The sequence below is a fragment of the Mustela nigripes genome, chromosome 17 (genome assembly GCF_022355385.1).
Source record: "Mustela nigripes isolate SB6536 chromosome 17, MUSNIG.SB6536, whole genome shotgun sequence".
Lineage (NCBI taxonomy): Eukaryota > Metazoa > Chordata > Mammalia > Carnivora > Mustelidae > Mustela > Mustela nigripes.
In genome coordinates this window covers 55,517,333-55,542,589 of record NC_081573.1, presented here as the reverse complement: position 1 = coordinate 55,542,589, position 25,257 = coordinate 55,517,333, and the positions used below count along the sequence as shown (strand labels likewise).

General features: G+C 54.6%; 1 protein-coding gene and 1 long non-coding RNA gene across 2 annotated transcripts; one reads left to right on the top strand and one right to left on the bottom strand.

The window, feature by feature from the left end:
* The first annotated feature begins 2,138 nt into the window (after positions 1-2,138).
* KCNG4 (potassium voltage-gated channel modifier subfamily G member 4) lies at positions 2,139-17,513 on the top strand. Its single transcript, XM_059383982.1, has 3 exons — positions 2,139-2,410; positions 4,277-5,039; positions 14,029-17,513. Exons 1-3 carry the CDS (start codon positions 2,211-2,213, stop codon positions 14,797-14,799), a joined length of 1,734 nt encoding a protein of 577 aa, XP_059239965.1. The 5' UTR covers positions 2,139-2,210; the 3' UTR covers positions 14,800-17,513.
* A 3,056-nt stretch (positions 17,514-20,569) lies between these two features.
* Positions 20,570-23,969, bottom strand: LOC132005951 (uncharacterized). The gene is made up of 3 exons (XR_009400937.1): positions 23,894-23,969; positions 22,065-22,162; positions 20,570-20,640 (listed from the first exon to the last, which is right to left on the bottom strand). It is a non-coding gene; the product is annotated as an uncharacterized LOC132005951 (long non-coding RNA).
* Between the last annotated feature and the right edge of the window lie 1,288 nt (positions 23,970-25,257).

Here is a 25,257-nt window from a genome sequence, read left to right as displayed (position 1 = left end):
TCGTTTGTTCAGTTCTCACAACAAATCAGTGGGGGGGGGCTACAATTTTCATTGCAAAGATGAGGGAATTGAAGCACAGAGAGGTTAAGAAACTTACTCAAGTTCACCCAGGAGGGAAGTGTTAAGTTCTTGATTTGGAGGCGTCTGGGTGCCTCAGGCAGTTCAGCATCCAACTTTTGATTTTGGCTCAGGTCATGATCTCAGGGTTGTGTGATCGAGCCCCATGTCTGACAATGCATTGGGCGTGGAGCCTGCTTAAGATTCTCTCACTCCCTCTCTCTCTCTTTTAAAATAATAATAATAATAAATACAATAAAAAGATTCTTTTTTTTTAAAGATTTTATTTATTTATTTGACAGAGATCACAAGTAGGCAGAGAGAAAGGAAGGGAAGCAGGCTCCCCACTCAGCAGAGAGCCCGATGTGGGGCTCGATCCCAGGACCCTGGGATCATGACCTGAGCTGAAGGCAGAGGCTTTAACCCACTGAGCCACCCAGGCGCCCCAATAAAAAGATTCTTAATTGGAACCCACACACTCCAGACGCAAAGAGAGCTGAGAAGCTGAGGGCAATAAGCCAGAGGTTAAGGTGAGATCAATTGAGAGAGGAGGGAAAAAACCAGCATGAACTAGAAAGATCATTTTGGAGTCTGATTTAGGAGAAGTATGGGGGCAGCCCTGGAGTAGAGAGAATTGGGGAGTCAGGGGAAGGGCGTAGAGCGTGTCTATCACTAACAGGTGCCCGGGAGCCTCCCTGAATGGACGGAGTGTGAAGACTGGGCCATGGGGGGCCCAGGGATTTGGGGAATCACACTTAGACACACTCACTATGGGAAACCAGTCAGAAAGGAGTGGCCACATTGAAGAAGAGAGTCTTTCCCCCGTGTCCGACCCTTTGTCACCCTCACCCCAGTCCCCGTAGTCATTGCTGCAGAACGCCTGGGTTTCACACAATGCAATGTGAAAGCTACTACCCTCGACCACCTGTCTTTCTCTGGCCCCTCTGCTCCTGCCTGGCTTTATCCCCGTGGCCCAGGCCGTGGAGAGCCCACGGAGGCCACCAGCTGCTGCCACCCCCCAGGTAGCTGTGAAAGGCCCACGCTTGGACCATCTCCACTCCCAAACCCTGGCATCAGAGCTCAAAGTCTCTGCCATGCGCAGATTCCAACTAGCAAGGTGACCTTGAGCAAACCTCTGGCCTGGACCTCCAGGCCTCATCTGCAAAACAGAACAGATGATAACTCACCTTCGGAAGCCAAGAGACCGGGCCCCAGAACCTCTTAAGAAAATTAAGTAGAGCCGAGGTACATCAAGCACCTACAGGGGAAGACTGCTCTGCACCAACACGGCTATGACTGTCCTCATCTGACCAGTGAGAAAACTGAGGCCCAGAGAGGGGAAGGGACCGACCAAGGACACACAGCAAGGTGGTGCAGAGCCGAGGCCAGGACCCAGGTTTCGAAACGGCGCCTCTTCCTCTTCACCAACTGGGAAGCCGGACCCACAACAGGGTCTCTCTGAATCCTTCTCATTCCCATACATTTTCCAAACCAGGAAACTGAGGCTCAGAGGCACCAAGGGACCTGCCCAAGGTCACAGAGCCATTAACTTGGGAGCAGGGGATGGGGGGGCGGGGCGGGGGGGGGGGGGCTCCACACTCACCCCTCCCCTCCTCCTCTGGAGCTCCCACCCAGCGCACTTGGCTTCTGGGCTTCTCGGACTGAGCCTATCCCCCCGGCTGGTGAGAAGCAGGAGAGTTCCTCTGGCAGCCTTTCCCTGAGCACCTTCCCATCATCAGCACCCCCCACCCGGGGAGCTTCCAAGGTACGGGGACAGGTAGCTGCAGACGTCCCGGTCCCAACTTGCCCTCTGCTGCCTCGGAGGGAGGCTCCTCCTTGGAGGGGAGGGAAGGACAGCTCTCCTCGCCTCCCAGGCAGTTGGCAGAGCCGGGCGGCTGCTGCTGCTCCCGGCAGCCTGGTGATGGAGAGATTATTTCTGAGCCATTCCCATTCCCCCCCACCCCCGCCCCCGCCTCTCTTGCAGGACCACGCCGGCTGTCCCTGTGGGGCTCTGAGCGCAGAGCCCAGCCGGCTGGCTCCCTCCCAGCACGAACCCCGCGGACTCTCACCTCTCCCGGGGAGCAGGGGCTTCCGGGTCCTTGTAAAAACCCCAGCCCGCTGCCCCAGGGCTGTTCCGCAGCTGCTGGAGAGAGATGCGGAATGAATGTACTTTCAGGAAGAGGCAAGGGAAGAGAGGTTGGAAACTAACTCTGCCAGAAACTGCCGTGTTTGGAATTTTTCTTTTCTTCTGCTGCATTTCCACCGCGAGCCCATCTCTCCCCTGGCCATCGAGACGCGGGCTCCCCCGGCCCGGCAGAGAAACAGCTGGAAAAGGGCTCCCTGAGACAGGAAGGTGAGTCAAACTTCAGGGGGAAGAAGTTCGAGTTTGCTGCAGGGCTGGGGGCTTGCGGGCAGCTGTGAACAGGCTTGTCCAAGGGTTGCTTTGAAAGAGTACCTTTCCTGAGCTCTGGGCAGAGCTTTGAGTGTCGGCCGTTGGAGGGGGGCAGTGGCTCGCAAAGTTGGGTTTGTGCAGTGAATGCAGACAGGGCAAAAGGATTTGCGGGGGTGGGGGGCGGGAGAAGTGGTGTTCTAGAAGGAGCCCCAGGCTGGGAGACAGAGTCCTGGGTTAGACTCAGATTTGCCGTGTGACCTTGGACGAGTCACTTCAGCTCCCTGGGTCTGGGGGTTTGCTCTCGGAAGATGAGAACACTCAGGAGGGTCTCCCCAGATTTCAGAAGAGTGTTTGCTCTGCAGGCGGTTCCTCTTCCTCTGGCCATACGTTGTAAAGGAAGGAATGCATATGCAGAGTAACACTGTGTGGTGAGCAAGTGTGAAATGCATGGGCTGTGATTCAACTCCTCGCTGCCTGCCGGAATCCAGCGGGCTCAGATCGAGAACTTTGATTTCCATTCAGCGGCTGAGTTCCTCCCTGGATCGGAGTGCCGATCGGCATGTAAGGTTATAGATGCCTTGGAAACAGCTCTGGCTGGAATGAAGGGTGCAGGAAGTGGTTGCAGGGTGACGAGGTTGCAGGGTGCCCAGGAGGACAAGGCTGGGGAGATGGTTTTTTAAATGCGTGGGCTCGATCTAAACCTCATATCCACAGTCAAGGACCTCAAATAGTTCTGAAGTGGAGAGAGCATTAGAGGCCCCTTCACGGTGCAGATAACAAGACTGAGGCCCAGAGAGGGGCAGTCACTGGCTCGAGGTTACACAACAAGGGTGGCTGAGGCAAGCGCCCCGGAACACGGAGGAGGGCCAAGTCCTCCAAAGGAGGAAGGAAACACGATCACTGTGGTGGAGCGCCTGGGTGGCTCAGTGGGTTAAGCCTCTGCCTTTGGCTCAGGTCACAATCTCAGGGTCCTGGGATCGAGCCCCACATTGGGCTCTCTGCTCAGCAGGGAGCCTGCTTCCCCCTCTCTCTCTGCCTGCCTCTCTGCCTACTTGTGATCTCTGTCTGTAAAATAAATAAATAAAATCTTTAAAAAAGAGAGGAAAAAAAAAAAAAAGATCACTGTGGAGCTGCTCCTGAGAGGCAGAGCTGTGCCAAACACCGTCACATTCTCTGTGACTTAACCTCGCTGGGCCTCCGTTTCCTCATCTGTGAAATGGGGATGCTACTGTTTCCCTTGTGGAGGTGCTGGGGTGAGTTAGCATGCAGGAAGCATGTGGGTCGGTGCCTGGCATCTCAGAAGCATCTAGAAGTGTTCCGAATAAACGCTTCCTGTGTGTTACCACACGTAACCCTCCCCGTGCCCAGTGAGGTGGGTCGTCAGACTACCCCAGCCCCTGTACGGATGAGGCAAAAGGCTTAGAGGGGCTGAGTGGCCCTCCTGTGCCAACCGTCCCTAAGGGATCAGAACCTGGCCAGGAACCCAAGAAACTCTGCCACGAGGAAGCTCTCTTTTACCAACTGTACCTTCTGAGAGTGGTACAAGTCTTGTCCTTGGCATGAATGACGCTGAGATCAGAGAGGTTAAGCCACAGAGTTAAGCTCCCACAGAGCCCGGGAGTGACACAGCTCCGACCAGGGAAGAGATGCTGTCATCTCCTTCCTTCCGGTCACAGGTAGACACGGGGTGCCTAATGGGTGCTCAGGAAGTCGGAGTTGGGTGGAAGATGGGAAAAAGGAAAGATGCATTAGCAGCGCGCTGTCAAGGACGCCTGTGGGAGGCTGATTCTCTCCGTTGTCTTGCCTCCCTCCCTCCCCCGGGTGCAGGCCATCTCCGGCGATGCCCACCCCCTTCCGAGCCAGGGGCCTGCCTCCCGGACACCTGCGCCGGGGCTCCTGCAGCCCCCTGAGCCCGCTCCTGCCCGGCCGCCTGCCGCGGCCCGCCGCCAAGGGGCTGTACTACCGGAGGGCGCGCAGGGTGGGCGCCCTGGACGCGTCCCCGGCCGCCGACCTGAAGAAGGAGATCCTGGTCAACGTCGGGGGCAGGCGGTACGTGCTCCCCTGGAGCACCCTGGACGAGTTCCCGCTGAGCCGCCTGAGCAGGCTCCGGCTGTGCCGCAGCCACGAGGAGATCGCGCAGCTCTGCGACGACTACGACGAGGACAACCAGGAGTTCTTCTTCGACCGCAGCCCCAGCGCCTTCGGCATGATCGTGAGCTTCCTGGCGGCCGGCAGGCTGGCGCTGCTGCGGGAGACGTGCGTGCTGTCGTTCCGGGAGGAGCTGGCCTACTGGGGCGTCGAGGAGGCGCGCCTGGAGAAGTGCTGCCTGCGCGAGCTGCTGCGCAGGCTGGAGGAGCTGGCCGAGCTGCGGCAGCAGGAGACGCTGCACCTGCGGCGGGAGGCGCGGCGCCCCGCGGGGAACCCCTCGCGCTGGGGGGTCTTCATGCACGGGCTGCGCGAGATGGTGGAAAACCCGCGCTCGGGGCTCCCCGGCAAGGTCTTCGCTTGTCTGTCCATCCTCTTCGTGGCCACCACCGCGGTCAGCCTGTGCGTCAGCACCATGCCCGAGCTGAGGGCGGAAGAGGACAAGGTGAGTGGCCCCTGACCGCGCCCCCCGCGCCCACCCCGGGCCCCCGAGACTTAGGGCCCGCGTAAACATCTAAGTATCTTCTAAAACAACAGAGAAAGAGATTGTTGTCGAGAAAGCATTGGATGCATTTTTAGGTCGGTGCAGTTGTGAACATTTTTAGTTTTAATTTTTTTTGTGTGGGAATTGGGGGGGAAGGCCTTGGGGCCCACCAAGGTCATGAAGTGGCTCTGCCTCTAGTGGACTTGGTATTCACAAAAGTACCCCTGCCTCGTGTTGTGGGCCGCTCCCAGCTCTGTGCCCGCAGGCAAACTGCTTCACCTCTCTGAACCTGTTTCTTCCTCGGTAAAATGGGTAACATTGGGTGAGGGTTCACACACGGGTGCACTCATTTCGTGTTTATTGAGCAGCTACTCTGTGCCATGCCCTGTTCCTGGCCCAAATCCCTGCCTTCTTGAGCCAACCTTCTCATGGGCATCCTGGCTCCATGTTCAGGTGGAGAAACCGGGGCAGGGGGACTTCAGCTTTCTTGGAGTTAGAGAGCAAGAATACAGACGAGGGCCAAGATTCCTGCTGGTTGCTAGGTTCCTGAGCCCCCCAGTCAGTCTCACTGCATGGGGATCTCAGAGAAGAGTTAACTTCCAAGTGATTGTCCCAGGAGGCAACAGCAGAAAGGTGTTCTTGCCTACTCCTGCACGCTTTTTCCAGGAAGTTGTGGGAGACCCTCAAGGGCCAGGGAGTCTGAGAAATGAGATAAGACCTTAACTTTCTTTGGGACGTTTACTGGAAAGCTTTGAACTGAGAACTGGATTTGTTTCCTGATTGAAACTGTTGCTCCTGTCCTGCTCTACGTTCCTCCATAGCTCCCCATGACCCTAATTATGGAATTAACAATGTGGCAGACGGAGGGAGCTGATAAAGAGAACACATATATAAAATAATGAATCCTGCATATGGCCCATAATCGTTGTCAACCCACAGAATTTCCCTTCCCTTAAAGGTATATCCCAGGGCAATATGGTAGGATCAGAGAACTTTCCAGAAAGAAAGGACTTAGATGAAGAACCTACCCCTTACATAAGCTAGGCGCTCAATAAATATTTAGTGAATAAAATGTATCTCATGCAACCTATAAATGTTTCGTCCTAAAGCAAACCCAGCAAAACCTTTCCACTTTCAAAAAGCATTTTTTTCCCCAAGGGGGAGGACTGTAGCTCTAAATGGAGACATTGTTTTATCCTTTAGCACCGAATCATGTGATTTAAGAGTCTTGTTCGCAGAAATATTTACACTTGGACACTACAGTAAAAAATTAGGACCAAATAAATAGCTTCCGTCCCCCGCCCCCAGAAGGGTGCCCTTGATCCGAGCTGCTGGGAAAGGACCCCTCAATTTCCATAAAAACCTGTACCTCAGGGATTTCCTGGGAGCCAGGATTTAGACTGTGCAGAGGGACAAGGTCTTTTCAAAGCCTAATGCTTTGCAGATTACCCAAGGTCTAAACCCAGGCCTGGTTGGTGGGGAACTCAGGAGATCAAATCAGAGGTCACCAGGAGACCGGCAGGACCAGCAGCCCCAAGTTTGAGCCCAGGAGCCGGGCTGCCGTTTTCTCCTGGGATAAAAGGGCCTGATGCCCACCCCCAGGATACATCTCTCCGTTTTCACCTTGAAGAAACCACCTCCGTGTGAGCTTGCTGCCTGGAGAGAGGCTCAGAGGTGCTGCCCTCCAAAAAATCGTATTTCCCTGTTTAGATGGTAATTTAGAGAAGCAGGAGGCTGGGGAGGCGGTCTTTTTTTTTCAAAACTGTGCCTTCCATTTACATAAAAAGACAATGTTCTCTCCAGCACCAAGCTTGTCTGATAATTCGTATTTGCCCTCAGGGATGTTCAGCTGGCCAGATGATTCTGGGGGCAGGCCCAGCCAGGAGACCTGGGGGCTACGTCAGCCTGGAGGGCCCAGCAGCATCTGCTCAGATGAATTAATGCTGCGTGGGTGGACAGACATGCCAGGGCTGGGACCCACAGACCTCCTCCATCAGACACTGTGCCGTGCTGGGTGGAAGAGGCAGGTTTCCTTTGGTTTTATTCTCCTACCTTCTTCCAGCGACCTCCCATGCAGTAAACTTGGCACTTGGGGAGAAGGGTCTGCACTGGAGGTTGGCAAAGTAAAACGGGAGAGGGGGGAGGTGGTGTGGACAAGAAGGACCGTGCCAAATGCTTAAGCACCTGCCAGGTGCTTCCAGCCTTTTCTGGTTTCCTCGGAAGAACTTGTCCCCCAAGGGAAGCAAGAACTGATGCTTATTACGTGCCCTTCACGAGGCTGACATTTGACCGATGGACTTAGTCCTTGCAACAGCTTGGGAAATGGGTACTACTACTGCCCCCATTTTACAGGCGAGGAAACTGAGGATCGGCCAAGTTTTATCCCTTTCCAAAGCTCACTGTTAGTGATGCGGTAGAGCCTGGATTTGAGCTCACGTACCAGTTGGTTCTAAAACCTGACTCCTTAGGACAACACCAGCTTTCAGTGCTGGGCTTTTGGGGGACTGGCTTCCATCACTCGGCGTTGTGTGTGCAGGCTCCGTCCTTCTTAGGGCCCAGTAATAGTCCCCGGTCTCTACAGCCATCATGTTGATCCCATCTTGCAGGGCTGTGTGCTGCCGTTTGCGTGGTTTCCTCTGCCTGCGTCCTCTGTCATGACCCTCACCCCTGCCGTTCGTTCCCAGCACCTTTCCCCAGCCCGGCTGGGCAGCTCTGCCAGTCAGGGCGCTCCCCTCTCTCTGGGGGAGGCCGAAGGTCACTGCCGCTTGAATTGAACACCTGCTCTGTCTCTCTTGACCTCTCCCTCCGTCTCTGCTCCTCCCCGGGACCTCAAAATCTCTAGCTCCCTAGGGCAGAGTTCAAATCCCAGCACCGACTCTCCGTGGCTCCGCCCTCCACCCTCTGCCCTCAGATGAGCCCCTCTCTTGCTCTGCGCCTCCGTTTCCTCACCTTACTCAGAAGCTGGTGCTGAGGACCGAAAATTCCCACCCAGCGTGCTCCTGCCAGCACGAAGCCATCACCGGCCCGTGTTCACACACCCTTAGGGCTTCCGCTCACGCCCCTCCAACCCCTCCGCCTGCACATCTGCTTTGCTCCTCAGCCTCTCCCGGCTCTGGGGAACCCAGACGGCAGCGGCGGGGCCGGCAGCCAGTGGCTCAGGTGTCATCCCTGTTTCGTTCTTCATTCATTCATTCCTGAGTTCAGCAAACCTTTTCCAAGGGCCTCCTCTGCGCCAGAGACCCCGCGGGGGCCGGGACAGGCAGAAACCGCTCTCCGCCCGCTGGCTCAGCCTTCACTCCCTCCTCCACTTTAGATTCTAGTCCTGCCCCAGAGGTTTGCCGGGGCCGTTTGGGGACCTCGCTGTGGGAGATGCACACTGATTACAGCTGTGCAAAGCGTTTTCCCTCCTGTCTGTGGTTTCAGCATCTCACGAAGGCCCCGGGGAAGGGAGGCACAGGCAGATTTTTTAAAGATCAGGTGGAACTAGTGGGCCCCTCGCTGGAGCGATGCCCTCCTTGTGTGGGTGCGGCATGCCACCCTTGGGGGGTACAGTTTCAGGAAAAGCCTCACACCAGAGCCAGCCTGTCCTCCCCTGCTCCTTTCTTGGATCTTGAATCAGCTCCATAAAGAGCTGTCAGGCTCCCGGGAGCTTCCCTGTGTTCAGTGACATTTGATGATTGCTCTAGGGAATGCTTCTTAACCTGGTTTTTCTGTTTGGGGTTTTTTTTCCGCCTTCCAGCTTAGAGTCCCTATATGCGGGCCAGCAAGAAGTAATCCCCGTCTCCAGGACAGGACCCACTTTTCCTGACTCACGGTAGTTCCCCTGTTCTTCCTGCTTCGTCATGCTTCCCTGTCTCCGTGCCCAACCCCTCCTGCCTACACTTCCAGAGCCTCTGTGTCCCAGGGCTGGGGAGTGGGGCGGCTGGGAGGGAGAGGATGCAGAAGGCCAGGAAGGCGCAGAACGGAGGGGAGAGAGGGCAGAGACGCCCGGCTCCTGGGGGCAAGGAGAAGCCGGGAAGAGGAATGAGTCAGCAGGGCCAGGAGGCAGCCCTGGACCAGAGGCCACTTGGATTGAACACCTGCTCTGTCTCTCTTGACCTCTCCCTCCCTCTCTGGGCGTGAATTCACAGGCAGAAGGCACGAGCTGCTGAGTGGTTGGAGACCAGCACTGAGCTACCAGAACGTGGGAAGTGGCCAATTTGGGCCCTATTTCCAAGGTCCGGGGTATGAGAAAAGCTCCAAGGTCAAGACCTTGGCCCCACGTCTCTCCTAGATGGTGTTTCCGGAACTGGCCCTTCTTGTCCCTGTAGCATCCATGGGACAGCCTGCCCAAGGCGAGTGGCCTTGCCCTCGGAAAGCCCTGTCTGTTCTGTGACCCCAGAGCCCTTGAGTCACCCCACTCCCAAGCTTTGAGAAAAGGGTTGGGACAAAGTTGTGGGACCCCTCAGTACCTCACCTAGCTGACCTGGTCAACGCCGGCTTGGGCCCTGGCTTCTTATTAAGGTATAATTCACATCCTAACAGGCACCCTTTTAAAGTGCCCACATCCATGGTTTTAGTGCACATTTGTGCGACCATCACTGTCCCAGAGCATTTTCATCCTCCTACAAAGCAACTCTGCTCCCACTTCTCGGTGCTCCCCGTTCTCCCCCATCCTCCCAGCCCCTGAAACCACCCACGTACTTCTGTCCCCACGGGTTGCCTTCTCTGGGCATTCCCTATAAATGGAACCACGCGGCATCTGGCTTTTGGGGTCTGGCTTCTTTCATGGAGCAGAAGGTTGTCAAGGCTCACCCAGGCTCTAGCACGTATCAGTCCTTCCTTTTTAGGGCTGAGTAATATCCTATCATGTAGCTAGAGCTCATTTGGGTCATTCATTCATCAGTTGATGGGGATTTCCGTTGATCCTGCTTTTGGCTGCTGGGAATGACGCAGCTGTGGACGTTCACGGACAAGTTTTTGGGTGGATGGATTTTTTTAGGTCCTCCTGGTTTATACCCAAGTGTAGAATCATTGGGTCATATGGCCAACGTGTGTTTGACTTAAAAAAATGTTTTTTAAAGATTTATTTTATTGGGGGGGGGTGGTCAGAGAGAGAGAGGGCAAGAGAGTCATATGCAGACTCCATGCCGAGACCATGACCTGAAGCTGAAACCCAGAGTCGGGCACTCAACCGACCACGCCACCCAGGCGGCTCAACACATGTTCAGTTTGGGGGGAGCCACCAACCTGCTTTCCGCAGCAGCTGCGCCATTTCCATTCCCGCCAGAGCGGTGGAGGTCACCGACACTTACGACTTTCTGTCTTGACACTCGCAGCCTTCCCGGGGAGTGCGGAGTGGTAACTGACTGTCCTTTGATTTCTGACCCTGATTCATTTTTTTTAACTTTTCATGGTGGAAAATGCCGGGCTTTCACAAAGTGAATGGAATAGTGTTGAACTTCCGAGGACCCATGACTCCGTTTCCACAATGAGTCACTCCTGTTCTTTCTCCCCCGACCCCCTCCTCACCCCGATCTCTTATTATTACTATCGTTCATTTCTGTTTCATTTTACAGTGCGACAGGGGAAATGTACACACGATGAAATGCACAGATCTTAACTGGACAGCGGAACCACTTAGGCACCCGCGTCACCCACATCCTAGTTTAATGTAGGAAACTCCCATTCCCCCAGAAAGCTCTCTCATGTTCCTTCGTGGCGGAACCCTACCCCACCCAGAGGTGGCCGCTGCGATGGTGATTGGGTCCACCATCTCGAATGTCACATAGATGGAAACACAGAGCACATCTCCTGCGTCGGGCTGTCGTGACCCCGCGTGCCATGTGGGAGCCCCACTGTGTGGCATTGCTCACCCTCTGGTCCTCGTGGACCTGAACTGCGTCCTTCACTGCGTATGAAAGAGTCAGAGCAGACCTCTTCCTGCCGGGACAAGACCCACCAGGAGGGGTGACACCGGTCCCTGTTTGCACAGGACCGAGGGGCTCTGGTGATGGGGACTTTACTTTCTGTGCTCAAAGCAGAAATCTGTGGGCAAACCAGAATTAGTTATTCACCCTGCCGACAAAATACCACCAGGAGCATCCGTTTTTAATTTCCCTCCTATTCTCCTCCAACCATGGCTGGCCTGGGAATTCCTTCCTGGGCTGGGGCCTCATCCATCCCTGCCGCGAATGGGGCATCTCTGGGAGGACCAGCGCTGGGAGCGTGGCTGCAGGATTTGAGCGAGTGATGCACGGTGGTGATGCGGGAGAGGGATTGCAGCAGTGCTGGGAGGTGGCCGGCATGCCAGGCAGGAGGGACGTGGGTTGTGGGTCGTGCATGCCTTGAATAGCCAAATCCCCGCCCAGAGGCAGAGGGAGGATCCGCAGAGCCCTCCCTACCTCTCAGAAGTCACCTTCTTGAGCTACTGGGTCACTGGTCTCCAAAGGTTATTTATTCCCAGGCTACCAGGAATCCTTAAACCAAGGGGGAAACTCCCAGAATGTCAGTGACAAGAGGGGCCTAGTAGGGAACAGTCTGGCCCAGAGTCTGAAAAACCTCCAGGTGCCTCGGAGCCAGCCAGAAGGCTTGCCAAAATGCAGATTCCTTGGATTTTGTGATGAGAACCCAAGGCTCTGCATTTGTAACAAGCCCTCTGGGAGATTCTATGCGGGGTGTACTGAATCAGCTTTGAGAAATACCGGTTCTGTATTAGAAATACCTAATAGAAACACCTCTTCGTTAGAAACTGAAGCACAGAGAGGGAAAGTGACTGCTGCAAGGTCACACAGCAAGGGTACAGCAGGAGTGGGAAGTCAGGGTCCAAAACTCCTGAGCACTTCGATGCTGAACCAAAACCCCATGTGGTCCTGGCAAAGAGCTCTCGTGTGTTGCAGAAGTTCCTCCCCTTCCTGTAAAATCCAGCAAGAGCAGGGTATTGTCGCCCTTATCCTGACCAGTCAGGCTCTGTCTGTAACCAGTGGGTGATCTGCAGAGTAAGTGGAAGTGCAGGATTTGAAGCCAAGTCACAGACACAGACAGGCACGTTGAGATGGGGGTAGAACACCTGTTTCTCTTCCTCCAGCGGCCAGACATAAAGAGCATTTCATTTCAGTTCAGTATTCCCGTGGGCCCAGGCACTGGAAATAATTTCTTTTTCCACTTCAGAGGTTTTTAATCCAAAGAAAGCGGCAGTTGTCAACATCTTGCATTTCCATCAGGAAACTGGCTTTGGTCATTCATTCACTCATCCATCATGCGTGTGTGTGTGTGTGTGTGTGTGTGTGTGTGTAATATTTGGAGTCAAGTTCTCAACCCTGGCTTTGGATTAGAACTATTATCTATGGTACTTCTGGAAAATTCTACTGCTCAGATTCAAACCTTGATCACCTAAATTAGAATTCTGAGGTCCTGGCCCAGATATTGGGGGTTTTACAAAGCCCCCAGATGATTCTAATGTGCAGCCAAAGCTGAGAACTACTGCACTAGACCAGAGCTTCTCAAATTTAATGTGCACTTGAATCACTAGGGAATATTGTTAAGATCCAAATTCTGGTTCCTTAAGGATGGGGTAGAGCCCAAGATTCTGTGTTTCTTAGAAGATCTCAGGAGAGTCTGAGTTTTGGGTTCAAGGACCACACTTTGAAGGGCACAGGGGCTAGTGGAATTTTCTGTTGGGAGCCAGGCACAGAGCATGAACGACGTCAACCGAGAATCCACAGCAGCTCTCATCTAGCTGTGGTCCCTGGAGGGAAACAGACCCTGTATGAACAAGTGTGGTCACACATCACAGGGCTGTCCCAGGGATCTGGGAGCCCTCTCTGCCTTACCAGCCCCCACGCTCCCAGAAAGGACATCTGCTTCTCTATTACTTTTCCCCCAGACCCTAGGAGCCCGGCACAGGTGAGCCCTCCATGCTTTATTGTTGGATGAATGAGTGAGGGAAGGCAGGAAGGAAGCTACAAAGTTACAAAATAGCATAGAATGGCTGAGAGGCCATCAGCTCTGTATGTGAACTCAGGGAAGTCATTTTACTGCTGGGAACGATGTCCTGGGCACAAAATGGGGTCACGCCGCCTGCTCACAGCATCACTGCGAGGTGTAAGTGACAGCGAGCAGGAACAGTACACAAAAGGGGTTTATATTAGTGAAGGTGAAGGTTGGCTGCTGTAACAAAGAGGCCCCAAGAGAGAACGGCTCACCCACTCTTGACTTCAACTCAGGTTGTGATCTCAGGGGTGTGAGATGGAACCCTGTTTCGGGCTCTGCATTGGACATGGAGTCTGCTTGAGAGTCTCTCTCTCCTCCTTCTGCCCCTGCACCCCGAATAAAAACCACCACCACCAACAACAAATAATAGATGTTGATTTCTCTTGCTAAGAGGGATCAAGTTGAGTTGGCAGCTCTCACCTGAGACCCAGGATTGTTTCCACCTTCCCGCTCCATCCTCCCGTGGGGCGTTGGTCCAGTCTGTAGGTTCTAAGCTGGGGTGTTGGGTCATGGGGGGTGTCCAAGCAGACACTGAAGAAGCAAGTGTAGAACTCACACCAACATCCCAAGTCCAGGAACGGGATGTAGCACACAGCGCTTCTGTTCACATTTTGCGGGTGGGTTCTTAGTTATTTGGCTACACACCTCACTGCCATGGAGACTGGAAAGAGTGGTCCCTGGCTGAGCTGACGGGCCATAGCTGGAGAGCTCTAGAAGAAGGGGATATGGATGGACCGCTGAGAGTCTGCGGCACACAGAGCTCAATCGCAATACATAGATAATAGATAATATACAAATATAGAGAAAGACCATGTAGTATATATAGAATAGATATGGAATCCGTATTGATACAGATGGATACTGATGTGTGATGTCAATATCACTAGGGACCCCCGGAGTGGCTTCTGGGCGTGGCTACTCCCCCCTTACCCAGCGCTGCTGCCCACCACTCTCCTCCTGCCTCTTGTCGCCTCCGCAGGGTGAGTGCTCGCAGAAGTGCTACTACATTTTCATCGTGGAGACGGTCTGCGTGGCCTGGTTCTCCCTGGAGTTCTGTCTGCGCTTCGTGCAGGCCCGGGACAAGTGCCAGTTCTTCCAGGGGCCCCTGAACATCATCGACATCCTGGCCATCTCCCCGTACTACGTGTCGCTGGCCGTGTCCGGCGAGCCCCGGGAGGACGGCGAGCGGCCCGGCGGGGGCTCGTACCTGGAGAAGGTGGGGCTGGCGCTCCGCGTGCTGCGGGCCCTGCGCATCCTCTACGTCATGCGGCTGGCGCGCCACTCGCTGGGGCTGCAGACGCTGGGCCTCACCGTGCGCCGCTGCACGCGCGAGTTCGGCCTCCTCCTCCTCTTCCTCTGCGTGGCCGTGACCCTCTTCTCCCCGCTGGTCTACGTGGCGGAGAACGAGTCCGGCCGGGTCCTGGAGTTCACCAGCATCCCGGCCTCCTACTGGTGGGCCGTCATCTCCATGACGACGGTGGGCTACGGGGACATGGTCCCGCGCAGCGTGCCGGGCCAGATGGTGGCCCTCAGCAGCATCCTGAGCGGGATCCTCATCATGGCCTTCCCGGCCACGTCCATCTTCCACACCTTCTCGCACTCCTACCTGGAGCTCAAGAAGGAGCAGGAGCGGTTCCGCGCGCGCCTCCGCCACCTGCAAGCGGCCGCCTCCGCCAGCGAACACGAGCTTCTCAGTGACGTGGACGACCCGACCCCCGAGGGACCCGCCTTGCCCGCCAAATACGTTTAACTCTAAACCCGTGGTGAAAAGGGCAGGACCGCGCAAACCACCACCCACGGGCCTGGAGAACGCCACGGTGTAGACCACCCGCTGGGATGTTTCTAGGGTCCCAGGGGGGCTCCCCAAGCTAGGAGGGGCTCAAAGCCACCGGTGTTTGTTTGTTGGGATTCTTGACCCCACTGGCCACCACGGTTCCTGCTGATCTTCCTGAGGCTCCTTGCTTTTTCCTCTCTCTGTGCCCATCACCCGGAACACCCACTCTTTCTGTAAGCTCAGCCGCCCTCCACTCTTCTTCCTCCCCTGAGGTCTCCCATACCCCAGGCTGGGTTCCAGACACCCATAGAACTGAGCCTACAGAGCTCCATTCCTCCCCAAGACTCTTTCCACAGCCACCCTATCACCAGGAGCTGGAGGGGTGAGTCCCTGCAAACCCTTCTGATCAGATCTCCCCACCCAACCCCGTATCATAGGTTCCAACAGGGATCAGTATGTCCTATTTCCACTCCCCACGGCCAGTGGCATTTTCCTAATGCCATTCCCTCTTCCCTAGCTCTGGAAGCTCTCAGCCAAGAAGGCAGAACTGGCCTCTGTGTTAAACCCCACATTGGGAGCAGGTGCCCATTCCTCCTAGTGGGGCTGGGACCTGGGCAGGATTGCACCTTGCCAGCACAGCTGGCCCTCCTTGGCCAACTGGACTCTTGGTAGGAAACATTCTCCAGTCATCCAGTTCTTAGCCTTGACTGAGGCTAACCCTTGCAGGGCACTGCATCGGCCCTTGAGAGAACCGTTCCTGCGGCTGGCTCCTCCAGCCCTGCCGAGACCTTGGCTTTCTGCCCTCAGCTAAGCCACCGAGGATGCAGGAGAGCTTCAATGCCAACGTGGGGGCGGCCTTGGGGTCTGCCCCTTGCTGCCTCTCCAGACCTCTTGTCGCCAGAGAGTAATTCCTCCACTGACACTGAAATATGTTTGTCTAGTATCTATTGGTTCATGGACAGACTCAGCCCTTTGCAGCCAGTGAGGAAGCAGGTGCAGGACCAAGCTGTTCAAGATCAAGGCAGTGAGACCAGAGCAATGACTCCTGAGATGGAGACCCATGAGGAGGGATGTTTGGGGAGCTGAAGCTGGAAAGGGGGTAGGGATGGGAAGGCGGTGGGCTGTGCGGGCTGAGTGGAGGATCTGGGCATTCTGGTAGATGCTGGAAGATGCGGTGATGTGGCTGGACTACAGATGATGCCCCCCGCAGCACCTGGGCAGAGACTGGGCAGCTCAGACAGGCTACAAGGGGCTCCCCCTCGTATTACTAGAAATCCACTACAGGAGGTGGCCTGGGTCACAGGTGCTGAGGCAGTCAGGGACGGGCAGATCTGCTGTGGTTTGTGTGTGAACATGTCAGCGTTTCATCCCTGGGGACCGCTTGCCCACGCTTCATTCATTCCGCTAGCATTTAGCACAGGCCTGCTAAGTGCCAGGTTCATGCCTCCCTTGGACTGTAATACCAGGCAGCGTGCCGGCAGCTCTGGCCCCGGGGAGCAGCCCGCACCAGTGTCTAGCCGCAAGCTCGCCTTACCTTATGGGCAGCCCCCGTTCCCTTTCACTCCCCTGGGTACCCTCCCACCCGGGGTGGGTACATGTCTCCATCTCCCTAGCCCCCCAAATCAGCAGACCGACCCCAGTCCTTCCCATGCTGACGTTTCACCAAGGAAGCTCTATGCACAGTGGCCCGGTGGTCACACGCAAGGGAAGCCCTTACCCCTTATAAAATTCCCACCCCGTGCCACCCGCCCCGGGAAGCAAATAGCAGAGTCACTCTGAGCTTCAGTTGCTCAGGACCTACTTGCTCACTCAGGCCCAGATTTTCACTCTCTGTGTGCCCTTGGCTCCTTTCCTTCCGTCAAGTGTGGGGCTTCGGCTGGATCTGTGATTTTTCTGGCTGGAGCTCCAGCAAGACCCTCGGGGCTGCTCTGTGGGTAGAGGGCTCTGCATCGTAAGGTAAAACCTTTGCAAGCAATGCTTTTGAAAAGAATGTGAGGATTTCTAGACACTCTCCCACCTCCAGTCAGGGTCCCTTGGACAGAAGCGGAGATCTCACCCCAGAACCAAGGAACAAGCCTCAAGAGTCCGCGGAAGACCCGCGCGCCTGGTCCTCCCTCTTCTGATTGGAGGCCTTTTCCCCGTGCTGCGTTGCCTGGTGCAATAATTCCTCGTTGCGGCTCTGCCCATCCCGTGATGGCTTGCACCCAAGCATCTGCTTTCTCCTCTGGTTCACATCCCAGCCATCTGAACAAAAGCGGGCCAGGACTGGAAGAAGCCTAGGTGAGCCCATCGCCAACGTTAAGAGACTATAGTGTCTTAATACACACCCGGTGGAAATTCTACCAAATAGAAGAGAAAAACTGGAATTGATTGCTTGCATATGGGGCTTAATTAAACACTCATTTTTTTTTTCTTCTGGATAATAGCCTCAGGGACTGGTCTAAGTAGAATTTGTCTAGCCGGCTTTCCAAACTTCATGCTGATTGGATAGGATAGTGATGACAAGCGAGTTGCCAGGCAGTCTCTTCATACCCATTGGCTGAAAGGAGTCTTGCCAGTCCCTGGAAGGCTTGTTTTCTCTGAGGTCCACGGGCAGGACTGCAGCCAAAAGTCGAAATTTTCCAGCCGAAGGCAAAGAGTAAAGGACCCTTTGCTTCAAGCAATTTCGTGTCGTGTCATGGAGGTGGCTCCCACAGACAACTTTATTATTATTATTATTATTATTATTATTGTTATTATTAAAGTGAAGTTGACACACAATGTTACATTAGTTTTAGGTGTAAAACATAGTGATTGGACAAGTCTATACATTACGCTGTGCACACCACAATTGTGGCTAACATCTGGATAACTTTTAAGTGTTGGTTCACCATCTCTCTAAGCAGAGTTGAGCCCAAGAAGTGACTTGGGGATGGATGGTGCAAAGACGGCTCCACCCGCTGACTCTAGTCTGCTGGGTACGGGATTTGAGAAATGGGTAACTGGACAGCTCATCAGAATACCATCTAAGACGAGAGTTTCCATGAGGAGGTCTGTGAACCTGGAGGTTATGTGCATCTCAAAGTGCCCGGCTTCGAAAAGGGGTCCGGCAATTTTTATCAGATCCTTAAAGGAATCCGTGGCCCCTATAAGAGGATAATAATTTATGTAATAAATCACCTCTCGTATTTTAAGATGGGGGGACCAAGACTCAGAGAGGGAAAGCCACCTGCCCAAGGTCACACAGCCCGTTTACTTAGTTAGATCCAAGCATCCTGATTTCCCCAGAACACTCAGTTTTTAGGCTCATCTGAAACAGTTCTCAAAGAAAATATTCAAGACAACAGGATAACAAGAATCTGAGTTTGCCCTGATACCCTGAACACAGTAAGCAGGCTTGTCTCGGGGTACCTCTGGCACCAGCTGTCACCCTTTGTCACATGACAGTGGACAAGGCGACTGATTTCACTGGCGCTTGCTTTTCTCACTGATCCCATGGAGAGGCTGGACCCGATGGTTATTAAAGTCCCTCTGGGCTTGGACAGTATGTGATTCTGGGAAGCAGAGTTCACTGCTACAGTCTATGCCATGGAGGGGCAGGTAAGAAACCAGAAGAGAGGTCCAAAAAAAACAAAAAAACCCCAAAATAAAAAATCGTGGTCCCTGACTATCCACAGAGCTGCTCCCTTAGCAAACATCACTGAGTCGTTCCAGTTTGAATAGAAATTCACTGAGATCTCTGCTACCAGCTGCCAGCCCCCTTCCTAGCCACCCATCTGGGCTCCCCGCCCCCACCCGAGGCCCGCAGGCGCCAGGCCAAGGGTCTGGGCCTGCCCCTCACCCAGGGGCACTGAACCCGCCTGCTCTTCCTCATATGGCTGTGCTAACAATGGGCCCCACTTACAGCATGACTCCTAGTCACCAGGCAACTGTCTTTTGTTTTTTGATTTTTTAACATTTTATTTGGGAAACGTCAAAGAAAAAAAAGTCAGGAGAACAAAAACAGCGCATACAAACGATTACCTGAATACACTTTTTTTTTTAAAAACACATTTTGCTGTTTGCTTTATCACTTACTGTTTATTATTATTATTATATATAAGTAGTAGATTTTTCTGGATCATTTGAGAGTAAGTTGACTACATCATGGTCCTTTGGGGGCTTTAGAATGGAGGGGCGCCCCAGTGGCTCAGTCAGTTGAGCGTCCTACCCTTGGTTCCTGTTCAGGTCATGACATCGGAGCTGGGATTCCAGGGCCCGGGGACGGTGTTCAGCAGGGAGTCTGCTCCAGGATTCTCTCCCTCTGCCCTTCCCACGGCTTGTGCTCAATCTCTCTTTCAAATAAATAAATCTTAAAGAAAAAAATCAATAACTTTAGAATGTAGCCCTAGAAGGTATGTCAGAAAAACATCAGCCCAAGAATTCTTAAGCCGGGAGTTTTCAAGAGGGCCTGGGAGCCTCCGGACAGGATAGGCAACAAAGCATGTATGGTACGTGTGGTTCAGAGTGTCCGCTGTCAGCTGATTTCTTTAGATTCTCAACGGAATCCGTGATTCACCCAAAAAATGAAAGGAGAGGAAGCTCTAAGGTAAATTACCTCCTTCGTTGTAAGGGGGAGCGCCAAGGAGACCCTGGAATACTTCGGGGGGGTTGGGGGGGTCTCTCTCCTAAGAGCGAGGATCTTCTCTTACAAAACCACACAGTACAGCCGTCAACATCACCACATTTAACGTTGATGCAACATTTTAGTCTAATCTACTGTCTGTTCGAGTCTTGTTGGTTGACCTAATAATATCCTTACGGCTTTCTGCTGTCAGGAGAGGCTGGAGAAGGCATTGCTGCAGCTGACCTCCTGAGTCTCCCATAGTCTGGACTGCTTCCACAACCTTCTGTGAGGTTTCTGATCCCAAAATTTTGGACAAATCGAACCCTTCCTTTTTAATAGAAAGGCCCGTGGATTCTCAGAGCCAAAGAACCTGCCCCGTGTGGACGTGAGGGCTCAGGGAAGGGATGCGATGTGGCAAGTCACACAGCCTCAGTCGGCAAAGTCAGGGCTGGCGGCCCGGTGCCCTCAGCTCTGTGCCCCCCTGGTCCTGGGCCGGCACCCCTATCCAGCATTTGACATCAAGCCAAGGGGCACCTCAGGAACAGAATGTCAGTTCAAAATAAAACAAAGGGCTGTCCTCGAGAGCCCTGTGGCTCCCTGGTCATCCCAGGGCCCCCGGCTAAGGCTGTCCTCACCCAGCCCCGCTCCCAACAACGCAAGAAAAATGTGACATGACTTTCATAACTCACCTTTGCTCTAAGCAGGACAAAACCAAGGGCGACTGGGAACAGAATGAATCTGGGTGCCTCACGCTAAAATTAGCCTATCTTGCTGTTCCAGAGGCTTCCACTGTACTTGGTCAGTGACCAGCTTAAAATCAGATCCTCTGAGAAGCTCAGCAGTGTCACCTGGCTCCTTCCTAACCAGGCTTCGGGGCTCCTTGGTCCCCTGCAACTGCGAGAGAAACATTAAACAATGTTACAGTGTGATGTTGTGGCCTCTCTGCTGTATTGGGGCGGGTCTAGTCCCGGAGCCCCTGGGTGAAGGGTGGCAGGGGTCAGGGGTCACTGCCAAGACCATTGAGAGGTTGGGAAGGACAACCTCTTGTTGTTCTGGGGGTTCTGGGGCAGTGTTTCTTACATGTCTGCCATGTCCCCAGTGTTGTTCGAGAACATCGGAGAGGGAGGTTAGCACAACAGGTGCTGGTGTGGTCCTGAGTCGGGGGAAGGCAGGAGGTAGGAAGTCAGAGTCCAGAAGGAAATGAACGGGACAAATGCAGCTTCTGGTAAGTCCTGGGAAGGAAGAGGGCAGTGTCCTGACACCAGTGATGTGGGGGCCCGTGGGCGCCAAATGGGGGCAAATTCTGAGGAGGTCTGCCTCGGTTCTCCCAGAAGCAAACCCTGACTCTGGGATTTACATGCCGATGGTTTATTTGGGGCACGATCCTGACAAACACCGGCTGGAGAGAGAGAGGAGTGAGCCAGAGAAGGGATGGCAGCCCGTGCAGGGTGTGGGGTCAAGACCACAGGTGACTGGAAATCAAGCCCATCCATACTCCAGTTCTCTGGGCGACGCTGGACCCAGGAAAACACCAAGCACTTATTGTATGGAGGTCAATCTCCCTCTCATTCAGACTCCCGTTCCAGGATCCCCACGGGCACGCTGGAGCGCTTCCTAGGGAACACCCATAAATACAGTTAGGACAGGCGCCTGGTGGCTCAAGTGGCGAAACGTCCGGCTCGTGACTTCAGCTCAGGTCATGATCTCAGGGTTATGAGATCAAGCCCCGTGTTGGGCTCCATGCTGGGCGTGAGGTCTACTTGGGATTCTTTCCCTCCCTCTCCCTCTGCCTGTCCCCATCGCCCTCACTCTTGTGCACTCTCTCTTGCTCTCTATCATCTTAAAAAAAAAATCAGTTAGGAATGTTTCACTTCCAAATATAGTAAACCCTACTCAGACTTCCTTTAACAAGGAAGTCTAGTTACTGGCTCTGAAACTGAAAATCTAGATGGAGTCAGGTATGGTTTGTTCCAGGTGTTCAACCTCTGTCATGAGGATCAAACAAGCTCAGATTCTCTGCATCCTCCCTCTGCCTCTCTGGGTGTGTCACTTTTACCCCCAGGCTCGCCTCATGGCCACAAGGTGGCTGCCCAACCTCCAAGCCTCACACCCTCAGTTCCCCAAACCCATGGGAGAGAAAAGACTTTTGCTCCCCAGAATCCCAAGCATGTGGTTTCATTGAGTCTTCCTGGCTGAGCCCCTTATGGCTGCACTCCTGAAACAACCACTGTGGCTATGCTGATTGGTTTATGTGAGTTGGGGTTCACCCTGGAGCAGAAGATAGGCTCACCCAAGATAGTCCCACCCAAGCCACATGGCTGAGAATGCGGAGGGTGAGTTTTCCCAGAAGAAAACCAGGGCACCCTTCCAAAAGAGACAGGAGGTGCTGGGCAGCAACCGCATCATTCGGGACAATCGCAGCTCTGGGGGGTGTTGGCTGCAAGCCACTTTCGGCCCCATCACTTCATGCACCGCTGGACGCTCATAACTCCCTCTGAAGAAGGTGCTAATGTCCCCATTTTACAGACAAAGCAACCAAGGCACAGGGAAGTTAGGTGACTATCCCAAGGCAGACAGTAAGGGCAGAGCTGACATTCAAACCCAGGTCTGTGGTTCCTGGGCCTGTCCCAGTGTTACCCACCATGCCAACACGCACCTTAAGGCTGTCCTTTCCCTTCTGGGAGGGCCCTGGGTCAGGGGCTGCCAGAGGCTTGCTGTCATCTGGTTCCTCTTCCACGTTTCCAGCTTCCCTGCCTGTAAGGGAGCCACGGCCAAGGTTCTGGTCAGAGGAATGTGTTGGAAGGAGTGTGTGCTACTTCCCCTCCTGCCCCTCACTCTACAGGCCCTGCAGATTCAGACGAATATTCTAAGGTCTAAGGCAGGGGTCAATAAACTACATCGGCACCCCCTTCTTGCTTTTGTAAATAGAGTTTTATTGAAACACAGCCTGGCCTGTTCCTTGTCTGCAGTGCTTTGGAGGCTATGGCGGCAGAGTCAAGCATAAGGTGGAAATAGTGACTTTCTGGCTCTCTGTAGAAAGTTTGCTGGCTCTGCTCTGAGGGGTGGGGCCACGAGACAGCAGCAGCGGTCCCCTGTACCAGGCGATTGTACCAGCAAAAGAAGAGCTTCTTCCGAGTAACCCACTGAAACAGCAGGGCTCCTCGTCCACCCTGGACCCTGTGCCCTGCACCTGGACCCTGTGCTCTGCAGAAGCTTCTAAAGGCATCGTCAGGCCAGACATCCACCCCAGACTCTGGCTGCTGGCCCTGGCAGGGAAGGGAGCTTGTGTCTCCAGCCACGCTGGCTGGCTCTGGTGACCTACCACTCTGGGGGCAAGAGCTTGCATGCGAAGTGCATCAGCCAATCCCCTGGGGAAAGACCCATGCCAACCTGGTCACCCAGAGCTCTGTCTTCTCAACCGGTATCGACGCTAGGCAATGAAATATTTTCACTCCTGATGCCCCCAGAACAGTTGCTCAGTCCTGGACCCATATCTTAGAGCCGCCCTCCTCTGGCCCGGGTCCCCTCTACCTACAGGAATGGCCCGGCAGCCAACGTGGACAACCCCTCCTTCCCAGAGTCTGAGGCCTTCCCTCACCCTTCCAAGCACCCTCCTCCCCAACCTGTGGGCCGGCCTCCACACAGCCCCAGGGACGACCAGGTGAGCAGGGGGTTCTATTCATGCTCTCGCCAGAGTCCTGGGTCCCAGCCACCCCCGCCTACAGCGAGGCGTGGCTTGTAACCACGATTGGACCCTTGGGCATGGGAGCACAGGGGGTGCCAGGAAACCTGACTCAAGTCTTATGAGGGGAGGCTGCCCTCCCCTGAGGTCAGGGTAGGGGACAGCCATCGGAGGACCTGTCACCTCCTTTCTGCTGAGAAGAATGAGCTCTGCTGAAAGCCCAAGGGGGTGGCTGTCTGTGTCCCAGCATCTCAGGGCGTAAGTGGGGTTTTTAACCTGCCATCACACCACCGGGTTGGGGGACGGGGCGGCTCTCACTAACGTTTCTCTGGCTTTTATTCACCCTCTGCAGGGCAGCGGGGAAAGGGCCGCAATACAATGGAAAAATATCAAAATGTCATCTAAGACCCTATTTGAGAACGGGGTGTCCATTCTCTCCCTGGAGCCAGCTCCTGTAAAGAGGACATCCTGTATAATCCATTCACTTCCCGTTCAGGCACCTTCTCTGTGGGAGAGCCCCCACCCCCACACCGCCCCCCACCCCCGCAAGGAGATGGCGAGACCAGGGGCCAGCTTCAGGAGCAGGGAGCAGACAGGCCTGACAACGGCCACTGCCTGAAGACCGGCAGGACCCAGGAACACCACTGCTCAGCCCCCTTCCCCGATTCACCACTGCCACCCCCCAGGAGACACGTCTGTGGCTAACTCATTTGCCAGATGGGGATACTAAGGCTTGGGGGGGGCGGGTGGAGCAGCCCCTGGGCCTCCAGGTCCGCCCTTGGGCTCCGTGGTGAAGTCCATACCCATGGTGCAAGGGGGCGCTCAGGAAGGGTTTCCGGGGAGCGCAGAGCAGCAGGAAGGGAGGAGGCGGTGGCCCAGGCTTCCTGGAGGAGGCGGCCTTGTGACTCTTGCCCAGCTAGATGACATCACCTTGCAGTTTAAATATGCCAGTGCCGGCAAAAACTACAGCCGCCTGCCTGCCCCGCAGGGGATTCGGCCAAGAAGACATTGAAGGGCCTCTCCTCTTCAAAAGCAGTCTTCATCATTGTCCTGCAGCACAAATTAGCTGAGTCAAAGGAACTGAGCGGGTTCGTGTAATGAGGACGGTCTTGGGAGGAAAGGATTGGACAGGCAGATTTATGCAAGGTGGGGACAAATATTCCTTACTTGGCAGAACACAGCAGAGTTAATGTCACTGTGAATAACTTGTTTACCCAGTGATTATGTGATGAATGAGTATCAAAATCTCGCCGCAGACAACCGCAGTCTGGGAACGGCTCTTGGGCTGCGGCACAAAAAGTAAATCAATTGAAATTATCTCCCAGGGACAACAACATGCAATAAATGGGCTAATTAGTAGGTTTGGGTGTTTGAACAGTCCTCTTGTCCCTGAGGAGAAGAAAAAAAAAAAAAACACCCCAACAACAACCAAGAGAAATCATAATTTCAAAGTGGGCTTGAGAAGTTTCTTACAGAGAAACTATACAGGAGCAGACGTTCCCCAGCTGTTGACTCAGATTAAGACCAGCAGCCCTGGGGTGCCTGGGTGGCTCAGTAGGTTAAGCCTCTGCCTTCAGCTCAGGTCATGATCTCAGGGTCCTGGGATCGAGCCCCGCATCGGGCTCTCTGCTCAGCAGGACGCCTGCTTCCCCCTCTCTCTCTGCCTGCCTCTCTGCCTGCTTGTGATCTCTCTCACTCTGTCAAATAAATAAATAAAATCTTAAAACAAAACAAAAACCCAGCAGCCCTGAGTGGGCTTTGGAGACCCTCCTTCTGGGTTCAAACTTCCCTCCCCCAATGCTCCATCTGCCCGGCCAGTCTCCCACCGGGGCATTCCTGAGCCCCTGCCCAGGGGCAGCTCCCCCTCTCCCTCCCACTTACCCTGCCCCCCCTCCCCTCCCTTTCTCCCCCCCCCCCCCCCCCCCCCCCCCCCCCCTCCCTCCCGCCAGCCGCTCTCTCCCTGCCTTCTGTCCCCCCAGTGCTGCGGCCGGAGCGCCTTCTCCCAGCCGCAAACGCTTCTCTCCCACCTCCCTCCCACCGTCCAGTTCTCATTTTCTAAAAGTTGTCGGGAGCTTCTGTCCAAGGTCCCCAAGGGAGCAAATCCGGCAGCCGCAGGAGCAGCCCCAGGGCTGGAAGGGCCGGGAACGCCGCTCCACCCTGACCACCC